This window comes from Mastacembelus armatus, chromosome 10, assembly GCF_900324485.2.
Source record: "Mastacembelus armatus chromosome 10, fMasArm1.2, whole genome shotgun sequence".
NCBI classification, from domain to species: domain Eukaryota; kingdom Metazoa; phylum Chordata; class Actinopteri; order Synbranchiformes; family Mastacembelidae; genus Mastacembelus; species Mastacembelus armatus.
Genome location: NC_046642.1, coordinates 10,995,348 through 11,014,671, shown reverse-complemented (window position 1 = coordinate 11,014,671; position 19,324 = coordinate 10,995,348). Strand labels below are relative to the sequence as shown.

Here is a 19,324-nt window from a genome sequence, read left to right as displayed (position 1 = left end):
TAAACCAATTAGCACGTCTGACTTGGCCTTGTGCTTGACAAGCATTGATTGTTTCTTTTATTTTCATTGTCTTGCGTCAGCCAATGTCCTTCACACAATACAGTCCTCAGCAGCATAGCTGACAGGCAGTGAAAAGAATATAGGAAACAAATAAAGCTGTGCAAATCAGTGTAGGTGTAAGCAACTGCGCACTCATCTGCACTCACAGTGGCCAGTCAGGGGAGTCATTTCCTGTAAGACTGTGAGACACACCTGCATGTGAGCATGTAGACAAAACAAAGGCTGGCTATGTGCAAACAAAGCAAACAAAAAGCACAAGCCAAGAAGCACATAGCACTGCACATACCAGTATTTTTGTTGTATGCACTAGATGTCTAAATATAAGTGACAACAAGATATAAGCCAAGCAAACATATCCCAAATGCTCCTGCATATGTAATTTCATATAGAATTGGGGCATGGCGACAGCACTCAAAGCCCCATTCAAAAACATTTAAGAAGAATATGCTACTCTGCATACAGACAAGACTGTAGCAGTGTGCATACATCCACCCCCTCCATCTCAGACTTGGGTCATATGAGTAATATCATGATGAAATTCAAGAAATCATTTGTAATTTATGCATAAAGTGTAAGACAGTATTGTAAAATGATAGATAAATGGTGTGAAGCTCAGTACTTTGTTTTTGTACATGGTAAACATTTATTCATTTTCATTAGAGCATTTTGTAGTTCATAACATTGTGAACTACAAAATATAAATGTCATCATTTTATAATATATCTACTAACAATTGCTGCCAAGCCTTGGCTTGGACAATATCCAGTATTTCAATGGCTAGACCAACTCATCAGTTTCCTACTTTGCAAATGTCATTTATGTGAAATTATCCTGTGCTGTACTGTATGTGTTATATAAAAATGGGAGTTTCCGTGACATCAGCTGAAGCATAGAAAAGTTATAATTTGTCCCTGGAGTTCCGACCCATGTTTTTCCCATCAAGAGCTAATGTTGGTAACCAGTGAATGGGAAATCTAACTCCTACAATGAGTCACAATTCTGCCTGCTGCTTTCATGCAACACTGATGTAGTAAAAAAGACCAGGCTGACCTTGAAGCCTGTGAGGTGTTTGCTAGTCCAGCGCGTATTTTGGCCAGTGTGTATTTTGTATTTTTTGAAAATATAAAATGTTTTTCTATAAACGGCTCTTGAATTTTGGAACCAATAAACAATGCTATATTTGTGCTGTGGATATATACCGCACTTTTCTTAAAAACACCAATCCTAAATTTATAAGACAAACATGATAGGATGTTAAAGTGTCAAAAGACAACATATCATTCTACATTTATTTAAAATTGGTTTTGTAATAGAAACTGCTGCCTGTGTAGCAGTAAGAGGGTTAAGCTTAAACCAGCCTGCTCAGCTGCACTGAATGTGAAATGGAAACACCAGCTTGGCTCTATTACTGTTTACATTCTATGAATAGGAATCACATGTTTGATGAAACCAGCCCACTCTGAGGTCTGCTGCAGAGACAGAGAGAACGGCAGGAAAAGAGAGTGAGGGAGAAAGGAAAGACTGGGCAGCAGAGACCGGAAGAAGAATGAAAATAGAGGAAAAGGGTGAAGGAAAAGGTGAGCAAGATTGGCCAGTGCTAAAACATTACTTACTATCCCATGAAGCCCCTGAATTAGCTTGTGTCAAAAACTGCACAGAAATGTTGTACTAGTTTAATATGCTGCTTGATCCCATTTATATAATAATTTTGATAGTTTAGAGTGTCAACTACAGGGCACTAGTTTTTAGGGTTTTATCTAAAAATGTATTGCCCTTCAAAAAATGTCAGCATTGCAATCCACTAATGCAGCTGAATTCCACAAGATCCCCTGAAACAATGTCCCATTTCTTTTTGGTTTAAATGCTTAACTGAGGTGATTAGGGTAAATGCTACATTCAGGGATGGAGCTTGAGAGTCACTAATGAAAGTATTCATAGAGCAGTGCTCCATTGAGATGTTTTTTTTTTTTTTCTTAGTTTGTTTTATTTGTTTTGTTACCTGTTCCACCCCAAGATGTGTGAAGGTCTGTGACTTATTTCAACCGCTCACAAACAGGCCAGTCATCTCTTATTGAAAGGCACGTTGGTTCCAGGTGAGGTATTTGCTTACCGCATTCAGCAATGAATGAAAGCTGCTTGTTTTAGTGAGTGGGAGAGGGAAATCAAACCACCATCTTGTTTCATATTTTTACATTTTTGCTGTTCTATTTTTATTTTTTATTTTTGCATGTTTTCTACAAGGGACGTTTTTAATTAATAATGGGTTACTACTGCACATGAACAAGCTATTGGGACGCTTTCAATTTGGTATTAGTATGATTAACCTCTTATCTGTTTGAAGATGTTTGTGAAATGCTCACTGCATAACAATACGGCTGCAGCAGATTGAGGTCACAGACTACAGGCTTGTCAGTTGCATAGCATCTGTCTGTGTTTAGCCCCACACCTCTGTGGAGAATCGACACAATGGCAACAATGAATGTAGCTGGCCTTTAACAGACCTCTGGAAAACAACTATTTTCCTTGAGCACACAGGGTTTAAAACAATAAAGCAGCTGTTTAACACAAACATTTTGTATTATGTTCCTTATATTGATGGAAGTGCTGGTGAAGCCTAGTGAGCACTCATGTTTTTTGGCATTCTCCACAGCAGCATAAGTAGATGGTAAGTAGCTTGTTGGTTTTGTATTAGTTTAAAAGAATAGTGTGATATTTGAAAACAAAAAAACACTTATTTGCCCTCTTGTTGAGAAGCAACCATGTGATTTTTTTTTTCATTCCACACAAAATACAAAAAAATTAAAAAATGATTCATTTTGAAGTCTTCTTGGCACCTTGAGGTTACCAGGATTAAACAAATGAGATATCACTGATTAATTACTAAGATCTGCTCAGCAGGTTTTTTATAACTTTAAGCTTTGTATGGATCTCAGTCTCCTAATCAAACTCTCAGAATGGAACAGAAATAAACACCTTCCCTAAAACCATTCTTTTAATTAAGGAACCAATCTAAAATACATGTGTTGGGCTAAAAACATCACTAGCCTAGATTGTGCACCACTACATGCTTTATTTTAACTTCCTTCAGACTCTTCAGAAGTGGCTGGCAATCAGGTTATTAGAGTTATAGCTTTTCATTCAGTCTGCCTGAAGTAGATTTATTTTAAAAGACCACGAGATCTGTAAATTACCCCACTGGCTGGACCTTTAATTTAAAGTTCTTTAAACTTTTGTAGTAAATATTTTTTCAGTCTTTTTTTTTTTAAGTGTACTACAAAAAACACTTTGCAGTATAAAACACATTTCAGTCATAAGAACTTATAACACTTTTCCACAATGACACTACATATGTGGTTGTCCCAGGGTGTGTTTTCCAATACCCCTGCAAAATAAAAATAAAGAGAAAAACAAAACTTCAGCCCCCCTGCTGCTGCTGTTTACTGTTGTATTGCTCTCAGGAGCCTTTAAATCTCAACTATGTGATTTTCTGCTCCTCTTCCTTTACTGTGATAAGCCTGTGATTGACAGCCTCCATTGAGATGGATAGATTCCAGGTACACTTAGGGTAGAGAGAGTAGTGGAAGGTGAAGGGATTAGATGGAGTTCTGGGGGATGAGAGTTGGCAGATAGATTGTCCATCTGACAAGAAGAAAATGGTGATTTACTATAGATTATCACAATGTTGAGATTGAGTCCATTGCTACTGCTGAAGGCTTCTGGTACCGGAGCGTGGACCAAGACTTCAAGGCACCACTTAGTGTGGCTGTGTGTGTTTAGGTTCACCTGTCGTTTGCTGGCTCTGTGTCAATGTGCTATTTCAGGTTAGGAATCCACATACGGCTGTGGATACAGACAAGTTCCTTGTTAGCTGTTACGTGTATAATCTGCCTTTACCATGAGTGTAGCTGTTTCAGGAAGTAACCTTTTACTCTGCTCTCCTCTCGGAGAACAAGTCTTTTTTTTGATATATATCCAACATCTGGTTGCACATACCCATGGTATATTTGCAGTGAAAAGCATTTGTGGAGGGAAAAGGTGATTTGTTTTTGTTTTTTCCGCTTGTGTTCAGCAGTATTAGCACATTTTACGTGCTGTGTTTTCAACTTCCTGGGGTTTTTCTTTGTTTAGATTAGATTTGATTTCAATTATTTCAGTGGGGAAAATGAGCTTTTCCTTAATAATTACAAAATTATGTTAAATGCATATAAAATTAGATATTTGATAAATATAATCAAAGAATTTAAACACTGATATTTGGAAAATGTCCCAGTAAAATAAAAGAACAGTGTTCCACTGAAACTGTTTAAAAAGTATCTAGGATGAACATTACTACCAGAAATACAAAAAAGTTCCCGTTTTCTCTATGCAGCTGTGCGACTCCAATTCAGGGGGGAGCAATTTGTTTTTTACGAGTGGATTGCTTATACAATGATCATCTTTGTTCCACAAATGCATTTTCTGTAGACTGATGCATGCGTCAACAATGTGAATTTATACACATTTATCCGTACTCCCAGGAGACTGTGACTGGGCTTTTGAACAGACTCTTTATTGTTTCTGTGTTTTTGAAATTTTGAAATGACAGAAACCCTGACATCAGTGTTTTTTTTTATTTTTTTTTTTTTATTTTGGGGCATTCCCCATGCTTGTATTTCTCACACTGGTAGTGCAATTTATTATTGCAGTCTCATTTATTGGATCTAACTGCAGTATAAAAATGTCTCAGTATGCATATGCACTAATTACAAAAAGCAGTCACACAAGTAAGAGTACTCCCTCCTTTAAGGAGTAGCCCGTGTTTTACATGCTTGGAGTGGAATGTATTACTGTCATGTACTGTACCTGACAGGTGTCTGAGTTTTGCTATAGTTGCTAGACCACATCCCCACTACAGTCTGAGGAGAGCAACAGGGCAGAAATAGCTTTATCTCTATGGATGTGACCTTGTTTATCAGGATGTCAAAGCAAAAGTATAAAGCATAAGCAGCTTCCAGACACACACAAACTCACAGTCCAAATGTGTGTGTGTGTGCGCGTACAAAAGAAATGATCTATTATCTATCAAGCCATACAGACTAATGAATCATCACTGATGTCTTTGTTTTTTTTTTTCTGTGAGAGCAAAAGAATCTTGCTACAGTAATCTGAACAACAATAGAGTAAAGTAAGTGGCTTATAGCTTTTCATCTGTGTGCATGTGTGTGTGTCTGCTTCGCTTTGTGTGTGTGTGTGTTTTCCTCAAGCACCAGCTCAAGCTGTTCTCCCTCCAGATGGGACACTTCACCTTAGCAAGAATGGCAGATGAAGAGAGACAACAAGACTAGAGTTTGTGGTTGCAGATGTGCAGCTCTGCCTGTTTGTGTGTATTTTTTGTGCACATCTGCATGTACCCGCCTGTCTTCAGAACAAATGCCTTAACCATGAAGTTAGCGGTTCAGTCCCTAAGTGGCTCCCATCATAGCTGACACTGTCTCCCCAGTGTGACACAGCTAAAGCTTAATGGGCCTGTTGATGGTGTGTTATAGCTTGGTGTTAATTATAACACCATGCTCTGTTAAACATAGTCACATTCATATCAGCATAAGCAGCACTGTAGAGCTCTGTCCTACAGAATAAAGTGAGTCTGCTGAATCAGTCAGCATATGAACTGGGCAATTGTAAAAATCCTGCATAACAGTCATGTGCTATCTGATTTGATGGGCTTAATAATTGAGGATTCAGACTTGTCCCTTCATGATACAGTTTTCTTGACAGATGTGTAATCCCATTATGTTGACATATTTTAGTGAGTAAGAAGGAAACTATAGGATTTATGTGACTTTTGCATGAGAATCTTCACAGACTTATGTGACTTTTCTTATTTTATTTGTCAAATGCTGATGAGCACAGAGTGGGAATTGCTTAGAAAATCATTTTGTGAAATACAATAAAGTGTTGATTGACTTGAATTTCCCGTTTTGGTGAATTATGATGCTGTGATGTAAAGAATGTTTTTTTTTTTTTTGTGTGTGTGTGTGTCTTCATGCTGTAGGGCCAGCAACCTTGCTGGTCATTTAAAAGGTCTTGAAGAGTGTCCTCACCTCCCCCCACGTCCTGTTTCTCTGGTTATTTCCATATGTCAGCCCCTAGTTATCAAGTCTCTGATACAGCAGAGATAAATTAGGCCTATTGTTGGTGTGATGAAGCAGAACCCATGGTGGCTTGCTACTGAACTCTCGCTCTCTTTATCCCTAACAGAGCCAGGCTGTGTGATAACAACCATATAAAGCATCTGATAAATAGCAGCCAAGGTGAATATTGGAGGAGGACATTATGTGCATGTGCACACGTACACACACAGCTTTCTCACAGACAAATAACCAAATGTATACTCAAATACAGCCTCACACTTAGATATTTATTTGCACACTAGCACAAAACCTATCGCCTTTTATCAGTGTAATATCTGCATGAATGGCTGTGAGCAGTTATTTATTTCTTTTCCAGATAATAAATTTTGTAACAAAGCCACAGCATGCATATAACTACTTTCTTCAGTTGAGTGCCTTTCCCAAGCACTTAGCTACTGCTTAAATCATGTTTGCTTTGAACACAGCTCAGTGTTGAGGCATGATTTTTGTTGCCGCAAAAGGGAGGGGACTTACTTGTTAGTGCAAATGAGTTTGAACCTTTTAGTTCTGTTTCTGTCTTTTCATAGTCCTGTCGTGACCTGGTCCTTTGCCGGTTCCAGACATGATGAACGGTTGTGTAATGCCTAGTTCTCAACGCAGCTGAATGCACACTATTAAGATGGTGTCAAAATAGACAGTTATTCAAATGGTCTGTGGATGGCACCTCTAACTCAATATTCCCAAATATGAGTAATTAAATAGATGAGGCATCACTTCAGTGTGATATTTTGACAAGTTATGAACAACAAGTTGTGACTTGTGTTATTTGTCTGGTGTCAGGCTTCACTGATTAAGGCCATTGCTCCAGCTGAATTTAGGACCACAACACACAATGCATTTTGTTGGTTTCAAATCGTTGCTTTTATTTTTCTTTCCAGCTTTTGAAAGGAAAATATATGATACACAATTGCATGGCCCTTCAAAAATCTTTTCTTACTTTGGACACAATATTCTCTGTACTGCCCACAATAATATGTGAGAGGGCTGTGTTTGAAGTTGCTTAAAGCAGGTAGAAGGTGTTAAGCCTGATGTTCAAATGGAAAAACATGAGGGTAAATGGTCTGTAACTATGTAAACTTAATATTAGAACCTCGTGTGCACACTCACTCTCTCATTTCATGCTCACCACTGTGTCCCGTTAAAATCTGACTTTTACTTAGATCATATTCCTTTGGCGTAAAATGTTTTATTAATCTCTGTCTTGAACTTAGTCATCAACTAACGCTTCAGAGAAGTCAGTCAAATGAGTTTAAACCCCGTCCCAAAGGTGAAAAGAACTTTTTGATTAGTCATAACCACTAAAACTCAGTCATCAGTAAATTCTCAGTGACTGGCACTGAGGGAGACGAGGGCAGTCTTTCAAGAACGACCTCACCTGGTGAAATTGTCTCTCTCAGCTATCAGGGGTCGTCTGGTTTAATACTGTAGTTTCACGGTGCCTGCTTTGTTTCTTTAAAAGGATAGCGAGTCACAGTGAGCTATGCTTCTATGCTTGTGAATCAGGGCAGATGGAGGGTTATTGGTGATTTCTCATGTCAGTGGTTTTAGGGCCACCCAGGGGAGACCGATTGATATTCAGGCTGCCAGATGCTGAGATTTGGAGAGCTTGGATAAAGAGTAGGAGGATCTGAAATCAATTCTCCTGTTTAGGTGTCCACTGTTCAGCTTGAAATTGTTCATGGGACAGTGTGTTTAGTGTTAAGTCCTGGATGACCTAAGTTGATCTTACCAAAGAAGCCATAAAAATAGACGAAGTTAGACAAAGTTACAGCTGTGTTGCTGTGAATATTTCTTCTCCTATTTTCTTCATCCATTCGTTTTTACTTTTTCCCTATAATTCAACCAACCCCTGTCTTCTTCCTCCCTGTTCATTAACTCGTTTCTCTTCTTCTCATAAGGGGCCACAGTCTAGAGTTGTACAAGCTGAATAGCTGTGGCTTCTAGTGATTTTGTTTTAGCTGAATTTGCAAAGGCACGACTGTCTTGAAGCCAGTACATCACCACTGATTCTCTTAAATCAGAAATGGGGTGAAGGGTCAGATTGATCAGTTGTGAACACTGAACACTGTATAACAAGTATCACAAGAACAAAATTATCAGAAATCTGACCTTCCCAGTTATACGCATAATTAATCTATAACTGCAACAGTAAATATATCTTTTTCACTTTCATGCAGGTAATTGGCCAGCTTTCGTGGGATTTGATGTCACCTTTAGATTGGTTCAACTGAAGATGGAAACACTGGAGTCTGAGTTGACCTGCCCGATCTGCCTGGAGTTGTTTGAAGACCCCCTGCTCTTACCCTGTGCTCACAGCTTGTGCTTTAACTGTGCCCATCGCATCCTCGTGTCTCACTGCTCCACCAGCAAGCCCCTTGAGTCCATTTCAGCCTTTCAGTGCCCAACCTGTCGTTACGTCATCACGCTGAATCACCGCGGTCTGGAGGGCCTTAAGCGCAATGTGACATTGCAGAACATCATTGACCGCTTTCAAAAGGCCTCACTTAGTGGCCCCAACTCACCCACTGAGAGTCGGCGCCTGCCGCCACAGCGGCCCTATACCGCCACCATTAGCGGTACAATAGCTGGAACAATTGGCGGCGGCGGTGGCACAAGTGGAAGTAGTGCCCGCAGCAGCCCGGCCACTTCCAGCCACTCCCACCCGCACGCCAACCACACCAACGCTAACCACAGCCCAGCTGTTGTTGCAAAAATGGATCCACGCATCAGCTGCCAGTTCTGTGAGCAGGACCCACCGCGCGAGGCTGTCAAGACGTGTGTCACATGTGAGGTATCATATTGTGACCGCTGCCTGCGTGCAACACACCCTAACAAGAAGCCATTTACCAGCCACCGCCTAGTGGAGCCGGTGCCAGACACTCACATCCGTGGCCTCACATGCCTGGAGCACGAGAATGAGAAGGTCAACATGTACTGCTTGGTGGACGACCAGCTCATCTGTGCTCTCTGCAAGCTGGTGGGCCGCCACCGAGAGCACCAGGTGTCCTCCCTCACTGAACGCTTTGACAAGCTCAAGGTTAGTGCTTCATGTTCTTTCTGGTTTACTAAGCAAGGAGTAAGGTTTTATCAACAATTTCTGTGTACTGCCCCTATTTTTTTTATTTCTTTGACTTCCATGCTAATGAAGAAAGGTAAGTTGCAGCCTGCAACAGGGTTTGATTGAAAAAGAACAATGATTTACTGCTGAGAGTTGAAGCTATTCCCTTCCTAACAAAAGAGGTTTTCATAGCGAGCAACATTATGATACTGTATCTTTGTTTGCAGTTTGCCCAACAGCAGAATCTTTAATCCATCCATTTCTACCTTGGGGATGTTCATTCTGTGCATTTCTGTTGACTATGAACTTTCAGCACCACCACAATTGCATCATACACACTCACAGCAGCCTTTGTTCAGCAAGAAGGACAGAAAGACAGATCACAAACAAAAAAGAGAGAGAGAGAGAGAATTGGGAGGGTGTGCTGGTGAGAAAGGCAGTGAGAGATGGAGAGCAATAGGGAGGCCGTCATTATGATAGTCGATGAGCTGGCATTCCCTGTGGCCACTGAGCTTTCAGAGGCTCTGCATAAAGACCAGGACTGCTGAATCAGGGTGAAAAACAACAGAGAGAGGAACTAGTTGGAGCTAATTCCCCCACTAAAGACCTAAAGCCGCCATCCGCATCAGCTGGCCTGAAATTTGGCTTTTATGTTGAATGTATGTACATATAAAACATGTCTGTTATGTAGTATTTATATATCTTGTATTTAAAAAAGGAAAACTTAAAAATGAAACATCACCAAAGTACATTAATATATGTTTATTATGTATTCCTTGAATTATAAAAAAAAAAAAAATTATTAAATGAATTATTTGGAGCATTTTGGTGAGTAGTAGACATCTCTAACAGCGTCATAAATTAGGTTTGTTTTTTACTAGCATAGAAGAACCGTTATTACTGGCCTTATTATGGTTCACTTGTTTTCATGCACCCTTGATACCATGCAAATGAGCATCCTTATTGCTAAAATAAACCAATTAACAGAATAATTCAGTGTAGCAGAGGTGGTTGTTCCACTGACACAAAGCTGCAGGAGAATGAGTATATATGGCGCTATGCAAAAATGTGCCTGCACAGATGGCAAAAGCAGAAGTATAAAATCTATTACCATTACTCTGCCCATGTTAATGCAGGTCCTGAAATTCACATAGTCCTTAGATATGTGTTAGACATGCACATCTAGGCTTTGGTATTTTCTCTGCAGTCAAATGACCTGACTGTTACGTCTTTGAAATGTACAGACGGTCTGTGTTTTTTTCCTTATTCTGCATTGTGTAAAAGAATAACTACATAGGCTACTTGATATATTGTATTACATGCAGACTAAATACTTTTTAAATACTTAATCTCCTACTTGGAGACATAATCCTTTGTATTCATACTGTAAATCTCTGACGTCACCTAGATTAAGGAAATGCCTTTGATTTCTTGTGTCCCCAGGGTGCGAGGGTGTTGCCATGGTTTGATTGTGTGAAATAATTGCCATTGTGCAGCACACAGCGTGAAATGGACACCTGCGAAAGCACTACATAGCCAGTTTTAGGACCTTGTCTGTGGAGAGGTGTAGTGTTTGTCTTGTTTTGTAGGTTGATGTATCGTACAAAGAAAAAGAAGGATGCATTTGTGTCACTCCCGAGTACAAAAGTGTGTGTAAGAATATGTTAGCACTGTTTCAGGAGACTTTGTTAACATAGCATGTGCAACAAAAATCCATCTCATTGGGTCTCCAAGGTGACTACAACAGCAGCAGTGATGTGCTTGGCAGCATAGAGCATCAGTTTTATTTCAGTGAAAATGTAATCCCACCATCTGTATTATTGATGATTTTCGCTACCAAAACTTTGGAGCTCGCTTTCAGTTCTCTGCCAGCATGTCAGCAAAATTCCACCTGCTCAGCACATCTTATCAACGTAACCCTCACAAGCATGGAGTTTCTGCCACCTCGCTCTCTGCAGACTGTGTGAGACTTTACTGTGAGTAGCTGGCTCCCCTTCTACTTCTTTTCACTTCATGACTGGCTGCGGTTCTTTTGAGCATTCCCCAGCCAAGGCTTTGAACTTTATTGACTTTGAAATCCCCAATCTACCCCAAATCTGGGAGGAGACCAGCCCCAGTCCATGCAACAGCTCAGTGCCAGTAACTTATAATCTTCTTCTCATCCATGGCAAGGCAGAGAAGAGGAAGTCCTGTTTGTGCATACTATAGCTAATCATGTGAAATGTGCGTCAAACAGGATTTTGTCTCATTTTCCTCTTTTTTTTTTTTTTTTGTGAAACATTTAGGATTTCATTTTCAGTCATATGTAACTAATGTTGTTACTGCCTGATCATCTGCATTGACCCAATCAGCTCTTCTTATTGGCTGCTACTAGTCAATTCCACTAATTATATGTACTGAGTTCTTAAATGTGACCCATGTTTCACTCCATTTAATGTGTGACCTCTGGATTACCCTTCACATTATTTCTGCTGGGAGCTACACTGTCACTAAATGATTTCTCACACTTTAAGAGAAAGGTACGGTAAGCTGCCCTTAGGCAAGAAGGATGGATATTTTAGGAGAGAAAGTGCCAACAAGTGCCAGCACTGCACCTGACAGAATGTGGCACAGCTGAAACTGCAGTAAAGTGACTTAATTCCCCAGGCATCTGTTAAGCAGAGCTCTTTGCACTGAAGCAGACATTTGTGTTTTATAATTGGCAGACCTTGGTAATAGTGTTTCACTTTGATCTGCTTAAAAGACTGCAGCTTAAAGGTACTGCGCTTCAGATTTTTGTTAGTTTTCACACAATCAGATTCAATGAAAGTACTTCCAGCTAAGATACATTCTGCTGCAGCAGTGAATATCTCATCACCTGCTGCTTTGGAAGTGTCTGCTGCCGACTCATTAGAGAGTAATTTAGGTACATTTTGTGGCTGCCTAACATCCTCCTTCAGAGGCTCGGCAGACAAAATGAAAAGCTGAACTACATGTCATGTGCTCTCAGTGCTGTCCTGACCCTGGAAGGTGAAAAAGCGGAACAGCAAAGGTGAAATTTTAACACAGTGGGTGAAATGTCTACCACATAGTTCATGACTGGTCATAACTTAACATTGTGTTTACTTCAGGGTAACTTGAACCAAAATTCAAAGATGCTGAGAGATGAGGGGGTTTTTTTAAGAGGTGAATTGAATGGGCTTGCCATTTTGTGAGCTTTAGAGGTGCTGGTGGGTCTTGGTAGTTTTTAGCTGTTCCTTCCCGTTTCCAGTCTTTTTTCAGTGCTAACTGGCTGCTGGATTAACCTTCATTTTATAACTTGTTCAGTGATTCATTATTTTGTTCCGCTCACTGAAGGTAAAGTATATCAGCCTTTTAGTGACTATCATGAGACATTGTATAGTCACCTTGCGGCACTTGTGTCCACGTGTTGATGTGCCAATGTGTGTGTGTCTGTGTTTAACTCGTGTGCAAGGAACAAATGAAAAACAAAGAAGCCAAAATCAAAGTGATGTGGAGAAATTGGGGGTAAAGAGGCTTGCTGTTGAGTCATATCACAAGAATAAGTCTCTTCTCTTTTGTATTACTGACTCTGGTTTTTCACTGACTCTTGCTTCTTGAATTTTTGAAGCGTGTGTGTTTTAGCATCAAGTGCTGATGAGCTGACATGGCAGCAAAGCCTACAGCAGAGCTGCTGACATTCATGACGCTCAACATAAGCGGCAGATAAACTTAAAGACTCTGGATTTCCAACTCGGTGGCGTCGTATGTGCACCCAACTCTTGAGCAGTGGGATTTGTCCTTGCTTACGTGTGCATCTCCAGGGTCTTGACAGGTCTCATGCATACTTGTTCCACATGATAGACTGTTATGTAGATGACAAGAATGAAGAAATATGCAAAACATTTCCAAGCGATTATTGGATTAATTCCTGTTTTTAAAGGCGCAAGTCATAGCACACTGACACCAGCCCCCTCCCCTCCACTCTCCACTGCTCTCTAACTCTCATGTCTCTGCATTCTCTTCAGTCCCTCCAGCCCTGCTTCTTTTCCTTCATCCCCATCATTTTCTTTCTTCACCCTCACCCCTTGTATCTTACACTTTTCCTCCATCTAAGCTCCTTAAGGCACTGTCTAACTCTTCTTTTTCTTTGCAATGTGTGCATCACGTCTGCTCCTGCTGCTGACTCCACTTCTGCTGTATTTACACCCATTTCGCTTTGTTAAATCCAGAGGCAAGCTTGTGCACATTTGCTTGTGCACACATGCAACACAAACTCATGTGCATTTTAATCACACGCACACTCACAGACTCTTTTATATTTTCTAACACTTTTTGTATGCAAACAGATACCAGCCAATTCACGTTCAACCCACCAAATCTTATTGTACACAACAGACACACAACAGTAATAATGTTAAAAGGATATTAAAAGTCTACAATCTTAATGCCCACAGCACTTTCATTTACATACACTCACAAATTTCTTATTCTTTTTTCCTCGTCCACAAACTGCTCCTCTCCCTATCGTTGTCCTCTCAAACTGTTAAAATATTTTTCTCACTTTCACTGTTTTGCATGCAGGCACACAACCATCATCCTTCCCACCTGCTTCCTGTCACTCTGTTTCTCTCTCTCTCTTTTCCCTCTCCCTCATTTGGTCCATGGCCAGTCTCTGTCTTGTTTTAGGTAACACCACTCCTCTCCGCCCTCAGTCACCCACAAACCCACATACAGTAAAGTAGCATATTGCTGAAGACTCACAACCCTCCAGTGTATTTGTGTGTAGGAGGGTATATGATTGCCTTGAAATATGTGTGCCTGTGTGCAGTATATGCAGGTGTGTGTGCCTTCGAGCGCGTGCGTGCGTGCGTGTGTGTGTGTGTGTGTGTGTGCGCGCGTGCGTGCATGTGCGCGCGGGTGCGTGCGTGTCTGTGTGCGTGTGTGCGCCCGCGCGCGCGGGGGGGGGTGCGTGTGTGTGTGTGTGTGTGCGTGCGCATGTGTGCCGAAGCAGATGCTATTAGTTCTGACATGTGTGGAGTGATCCGGAGGGGGAGTGTGTGATGCCAGGAGAAACCATGGCTCTATCTGGAGAACAGTGTGAGATGGAGCACAGTTAGTCATGCTGACGGAACTGCCGATGATGAAGTAGAAAGCTTTTAGTGTCTGTGTGTGCCACTTCTCTGCCTACATGCTCTAACGTGCCTATCAGGAAGTGCACATGGATGCGTGTGTTTGTGCATGCAGTGGAGCCTATACTTCACTATGCACACAACCATGCCCTTTCAATGCATGATGCATGTCATGCCAGCCTATCATAAAGCTTAGTGGGTCATGAAAAAAAAACTTTATCAAATGACTTCTGGCTAATGCATCATACATATGCACAACGTACAAAGAAAGAGTGAAAAAGCTTTTAGAAGCTTTGGAATCAGCGATTCGTTGCATTGCAGAGGGATGTTGGGGTTAATTCATCTCTGAGGTTTATGTGTGTTTAAGAACTATGTGAAATAAATTTTCAAATCGTTTTTGCATTCACTTGGATGTCCAAGTGATCTGTTGGAAATCAGTGATTCATTACAGTACATTAAAATGGTCTGTAAAATCTACTATTAAACTGTAGTTTCACACTCCCAAGGATAAAATTGTTGAATAAATTCTTCCTGAACTTCAACATCAGAACCACCAAATATCAGCACAAAACAACCTTGCCTATATCCCACTATCTCCCTTCTAAAGCAGCACTAGTTAAACCCTGCTTGTCTTTACTCCATATCATTGTTGTCTTTTTAGAGGTCACGTCAAGGCTTGTGTGTGTTTTAGCATAAAAGCTGTAAAAAGCTGACAACATCACAAAGTTATGCTGAGCATCTCCCAACTTTTGACACTCATCATTTTAACTAAGTGGCTGATAAACACAATCTGTGGAGACTACAGTACAAGGCTATACATTACAAGTAATGTTTGTACAGTAAACTTACAGTGCATCTATGCATGTCAGAAAAATGTTATGTCATAATGCATAAACTCATTACTGTTTATGTGTTGCAGTCAGATGGCTGGCAGGAAGAGGATTTACATGTTAGTCAGCAGGATGCTTTTTTTTTTTTTATAGCTGTTATTCTCAAATGACTTCAAAATATTATGATTGTAACCTTTCAGATACTGGCACATTATTTTCAAGCAATACCTGATGAAGAAGCACTTCCTGGTATTAATCTGCAACAGGGAGGGCCTCTGTTTGTGGTAACTGATGACACATGCGACCTGTGAACGTTACTGTGAGGGTTGAGAAATTGCATTTGAGTGACTTTGGGGGAGGTTTGTAAAATGGAAGTGGAGTCTTGATGAAATTCAGTCAGTCAGAAGGAAAACTCACAAGTGCGTAGAATTTCCAGATGCTATTTTGACTTGGGGCTTAGGGACATCGGACAAGACAACAAATAACAGGAAAATTGTCATGAGTCTGGAATGTCAGTCAGCATCTAACTTCTGAACTTCTCCACCCCATACACTAACACATACAATGAGATATCTGTGGACACACTGACTGTCTGTTTTCACCTTTGTAGTATGTTTGCTTGTGGACACACTTCCTTTTTGTGTGATGCGTGATGAAATCTGAGTCGTGCTGTGAGGCTGCCAGGCAGGAACAGTGTGTCGTCATTGTTGAGATGCTTAGTTTGGACTAATGACACCAGTGTGAGATGAACAGCACGTCTTCAGTGGCCTGAGGACAACCAGGACCTCTGATTCATCCCTAAACTTAAAATAACCCAGTCCCTCTAGTTAGTGTTTGCTGAGCTGCAGCCAGGGATCAAGAATTATAGTTAGTTTTTAATCTCTTATTACCTGAAGGATCAACAGTGAATTTCAACTGAGGTCTTGTAAAAAGGCAAGTTGATTGACACAAGATGCAGTATCACACATGTTCCACAACAACAGGGGGCTGATCGCGTATGCAGCTGCCTGTGTATCAGCTTAATATGCACAGACATCGGCCTGTGAGAATTATTTTTAAAATGGCAATTAATCATTAATCCCATTAATCGGTCGACCTCTCACCTTTAAAGAAGCTTACCAATAGTTTTATTTTATCAGTGCAAGAAATTACTATGTATATTGACAATGTGTCAGTCAACATGGCAGACCCGTACATAAGATCACACAAATCTGCAGTTCTTTCACCCCTTAGAGCACTATTTTAGTTCATTCTCACTCGTTATTGTTTTTTGACCATAGCAGGGAACTGTTGTCGGACAAAAAAAAAAAAAAATCAATAGATAGATATAGTACTGACTCAGCTACATGAACTGTGGCTGACAACTGACAAGTCTCATTTGCATCTTTCACTCTGATCTCAGAAAGATTTTGGACTTGATTTTGGGACTTTGGCGTTTTACTTTAGTCCCTTCTCATCATACACTTTCATTATGGAGTACTTTTTATTTTTGGAAGGCATTGGCTCTGTTCACTTCACTGTTGGCTCTGGGACAGCTGGTTTCCTTTTTAGTAGCTCCACTGTTGCCACTGCTCGAAATGTAAAACACATAATTTCCCTTTCAGCAGAGAACTGAAGAGTGTGTTTAGAGCAGCAAACCAAAACTGGATGTAGTCCATAATACTCGTCAGTGAGAAAACTCATCTCATCTGCTTTACAGTCATTCTTCGTTTAACATTATCTCTCTATTATCTTTTTTTTTCTTCATACTTCTAGAGTGCTATTCTTTTCAACCAGCTTAAGCAATCCCTTTTCAGAGAAAAATAACTTATATGCAAAAGCCACTTGGTCAGGGATCAACTGTCTTGGTTCAAAATCAGAAAACTCAGGAGAAAAAAAGAGCAGGAGTTGACCAGAAAGGACTTTTAGCAGGTGAACTGATTAATTTATTCGAAAATGTTCCAATCACTTTTATTGTGACCTACTAATCTTTTCATGAGCCACCATTAAATCAAATGTGGTCATCCAAGTTTAACTCCACTTTAAAAATTTCATGGAATACTCAGACTTGATGAGGGTTTTCATTGAATTATAAGTACTGATTGCAGGATGAGAAAGATAAATGGAAAACTAATGTTTTTGAAAAATAATGTTTTAAGTGTCCAAATTTATTGCAAATACACTGTAACCGCTCTTTAATTCTGAAGTGCCTTATCCCACCCAGATACTATACTCTTCAACATGATTTTTTTTTTTTTTTTTTTTCCACATAATCATTGTTCCGTGGAACTCTTGACAGGCATTGTCTAGAAATTGAAATAGTTTTGGCAAGCTGAGGAGAATTTCAGTCTCCCACACTGTTCTCACCCATCTCACTCAGTCTCTGGCACAGCTGTTTTGGACAGAAATGTTCAGAGCATTCCTTTCCTATGAAGCTCTTTCTGAAACATGCACTGTCTCATGCATCTAAGACAGTTAAAGTGAAAAATATATAGGTTTGTTATAAACAGTTTTACATTTGTATTGTATTGCCATTATTTATTCATTTAATAGGAGTTTAAAAGTTTGCTATTTTCCATTCTAATTCTAATTACACATTGACCATAATTATGTTCCAAAAATGTTCTTATTGGATCTGAACCAGAAAATTAAAGTCAGTCAGTGTAGAAATTGCAACTATTGTTTTTTGGCACAAAATACCAAATGGCTGTGTACTTCAATTATAGCTACAGCTTCTGCTTCCCTGTATACAGCTCTTCAGGGTTAGGTTCTTTGCTGCATGAACTGTAGCACACAAGTGAACCTGGGTCTCCTGTGAGGAGAACCAGATCCAGCAGCGTGAGTTTGAGGTTTAGTCCAAGACGTTATTTAGGTTTACAAGATTTTACACAGGATTTTTTTAGCTGAAAAGAGGTGAGCAGCAGTACAATATGACTATGAATTGACTTTGCAGACTTGAGTACTTGGGAGCTTGCTCATTTCATGTGACAAAGAGATTGACAATACAGGTTAATGGCACCGTGTGCCGATGTCCCACGATGAGAAAGGGAAGCGCTGATGCATGCTTGATAACATGCAGGGCTTCTTTTATGGCTTCTAAAAAGAGACACATTACCTGTCCTCCTTAGCCAGCATGGTGGTGACAGCAGCAGCCAAACACCCTGTCCACTAAAGCTCCACAGACAAACACCCATGTGTGCATCTGAGGTCATGCACCCAGTACAAACATGGAGACACCTTCCATATATTCACATAGAATCTGTAAAATGAAGCTTACATTCTCAACTTAATGCAACATACATTTAATGCACTAACACAGAAGTACAGTACTGTGCAGAAGTTCCAGGCACTTTTAGATTCTTATCACACAAAACTGGTGTCTGATTGATCCCATGTTCATTGTGCAGGACAATGAGTCCATAAAGAACCCACTAGATTACATGAAGACTAATTTCAGAGGTAAGAAGAAGCAGGAGTCCTGTCGCAGATGGTCTGACCCCCTGAGAGACTTGATCATGGCAGTGTGGTGTCAACCTGGGATCACTTGAGGACACAGTAGACACTGGGACAGCCTGAGTCTACAGAAGAACTGCAGCAGCTTCTCCAAGGTGCTGCAAAGTACGAGGAAAAACTGTGTGCAGGTCAAACCAGAGAGAACTGCTGCTGGTTTAAGGGCAAAGGGGAGAGCTGCAAATACTGATTAGATTTAGATTTTTTTTGTATGAAGTTAAGTGAAAATGAAAAACTATTTATGTGATTTATAAATGTGTATTTTTAGTGCATAAAACATTTGCACAATACTGTATATGCACACACACACACACACAATATCCAAGTCATTTATGTATTTTGATAGCACTGGGCATCTTCCAGCCACCTCTCTACAACTTCAGAGACTTCCTTTGGGAATACTGCAGTCACCAGTGCTCATAAAAGCCTTCCAGCTAATGAATTTACTGTTTTTTATTGCTGAGTCCTTTGTTGCCACGAAAACTCACTACAGTGAGATAATATTAGATGTTAGTGTTAGTGTGCCTTTAGCAGGTACATAACACCAGCTAAAAATGTGTGAAGTCAAAAATTCTGTTCAAATAAGAACAAGTTTGCCATGTATAG

At 40.2% G+C, this 19,324-nt stretch overlaps 1 protein-coding gene across 8 annotated transcripts in view; it reads left to right on the top strand.

Moving 5' to 3' along the window:
* Positions 1 to 19,324, top strand: part of mid2 (midline 2) — a 126,502-nt gene that overhangs the window by 52,669 nt on the left and 54,509 nt on the right. For 5 of the 8 annotated variants that reach the window (XM_026330368.1, XM_026330371.1, XM_026330367.2 and 2 more), the window contains one exon: positions 8,408 to 9,267. In XM_026330368.1, the coding sequence (XP_026186153.1) occupies positions 8,464 to 9,267 (804 nt within the window). In that variant the 5' untranslated portion in view covers positions 8,408 to 8,463. Of the gene's footprint in view, positions 1 to 6,297; positions 6,351 to 8,407; positions 9,268 to 19,324 lie in introns of all 8 variants that reach the window. The other 3 variants (XM_026330369.1, XM_026330365.2, XM_026330366.2) reach the window with 1 other exon arrangement.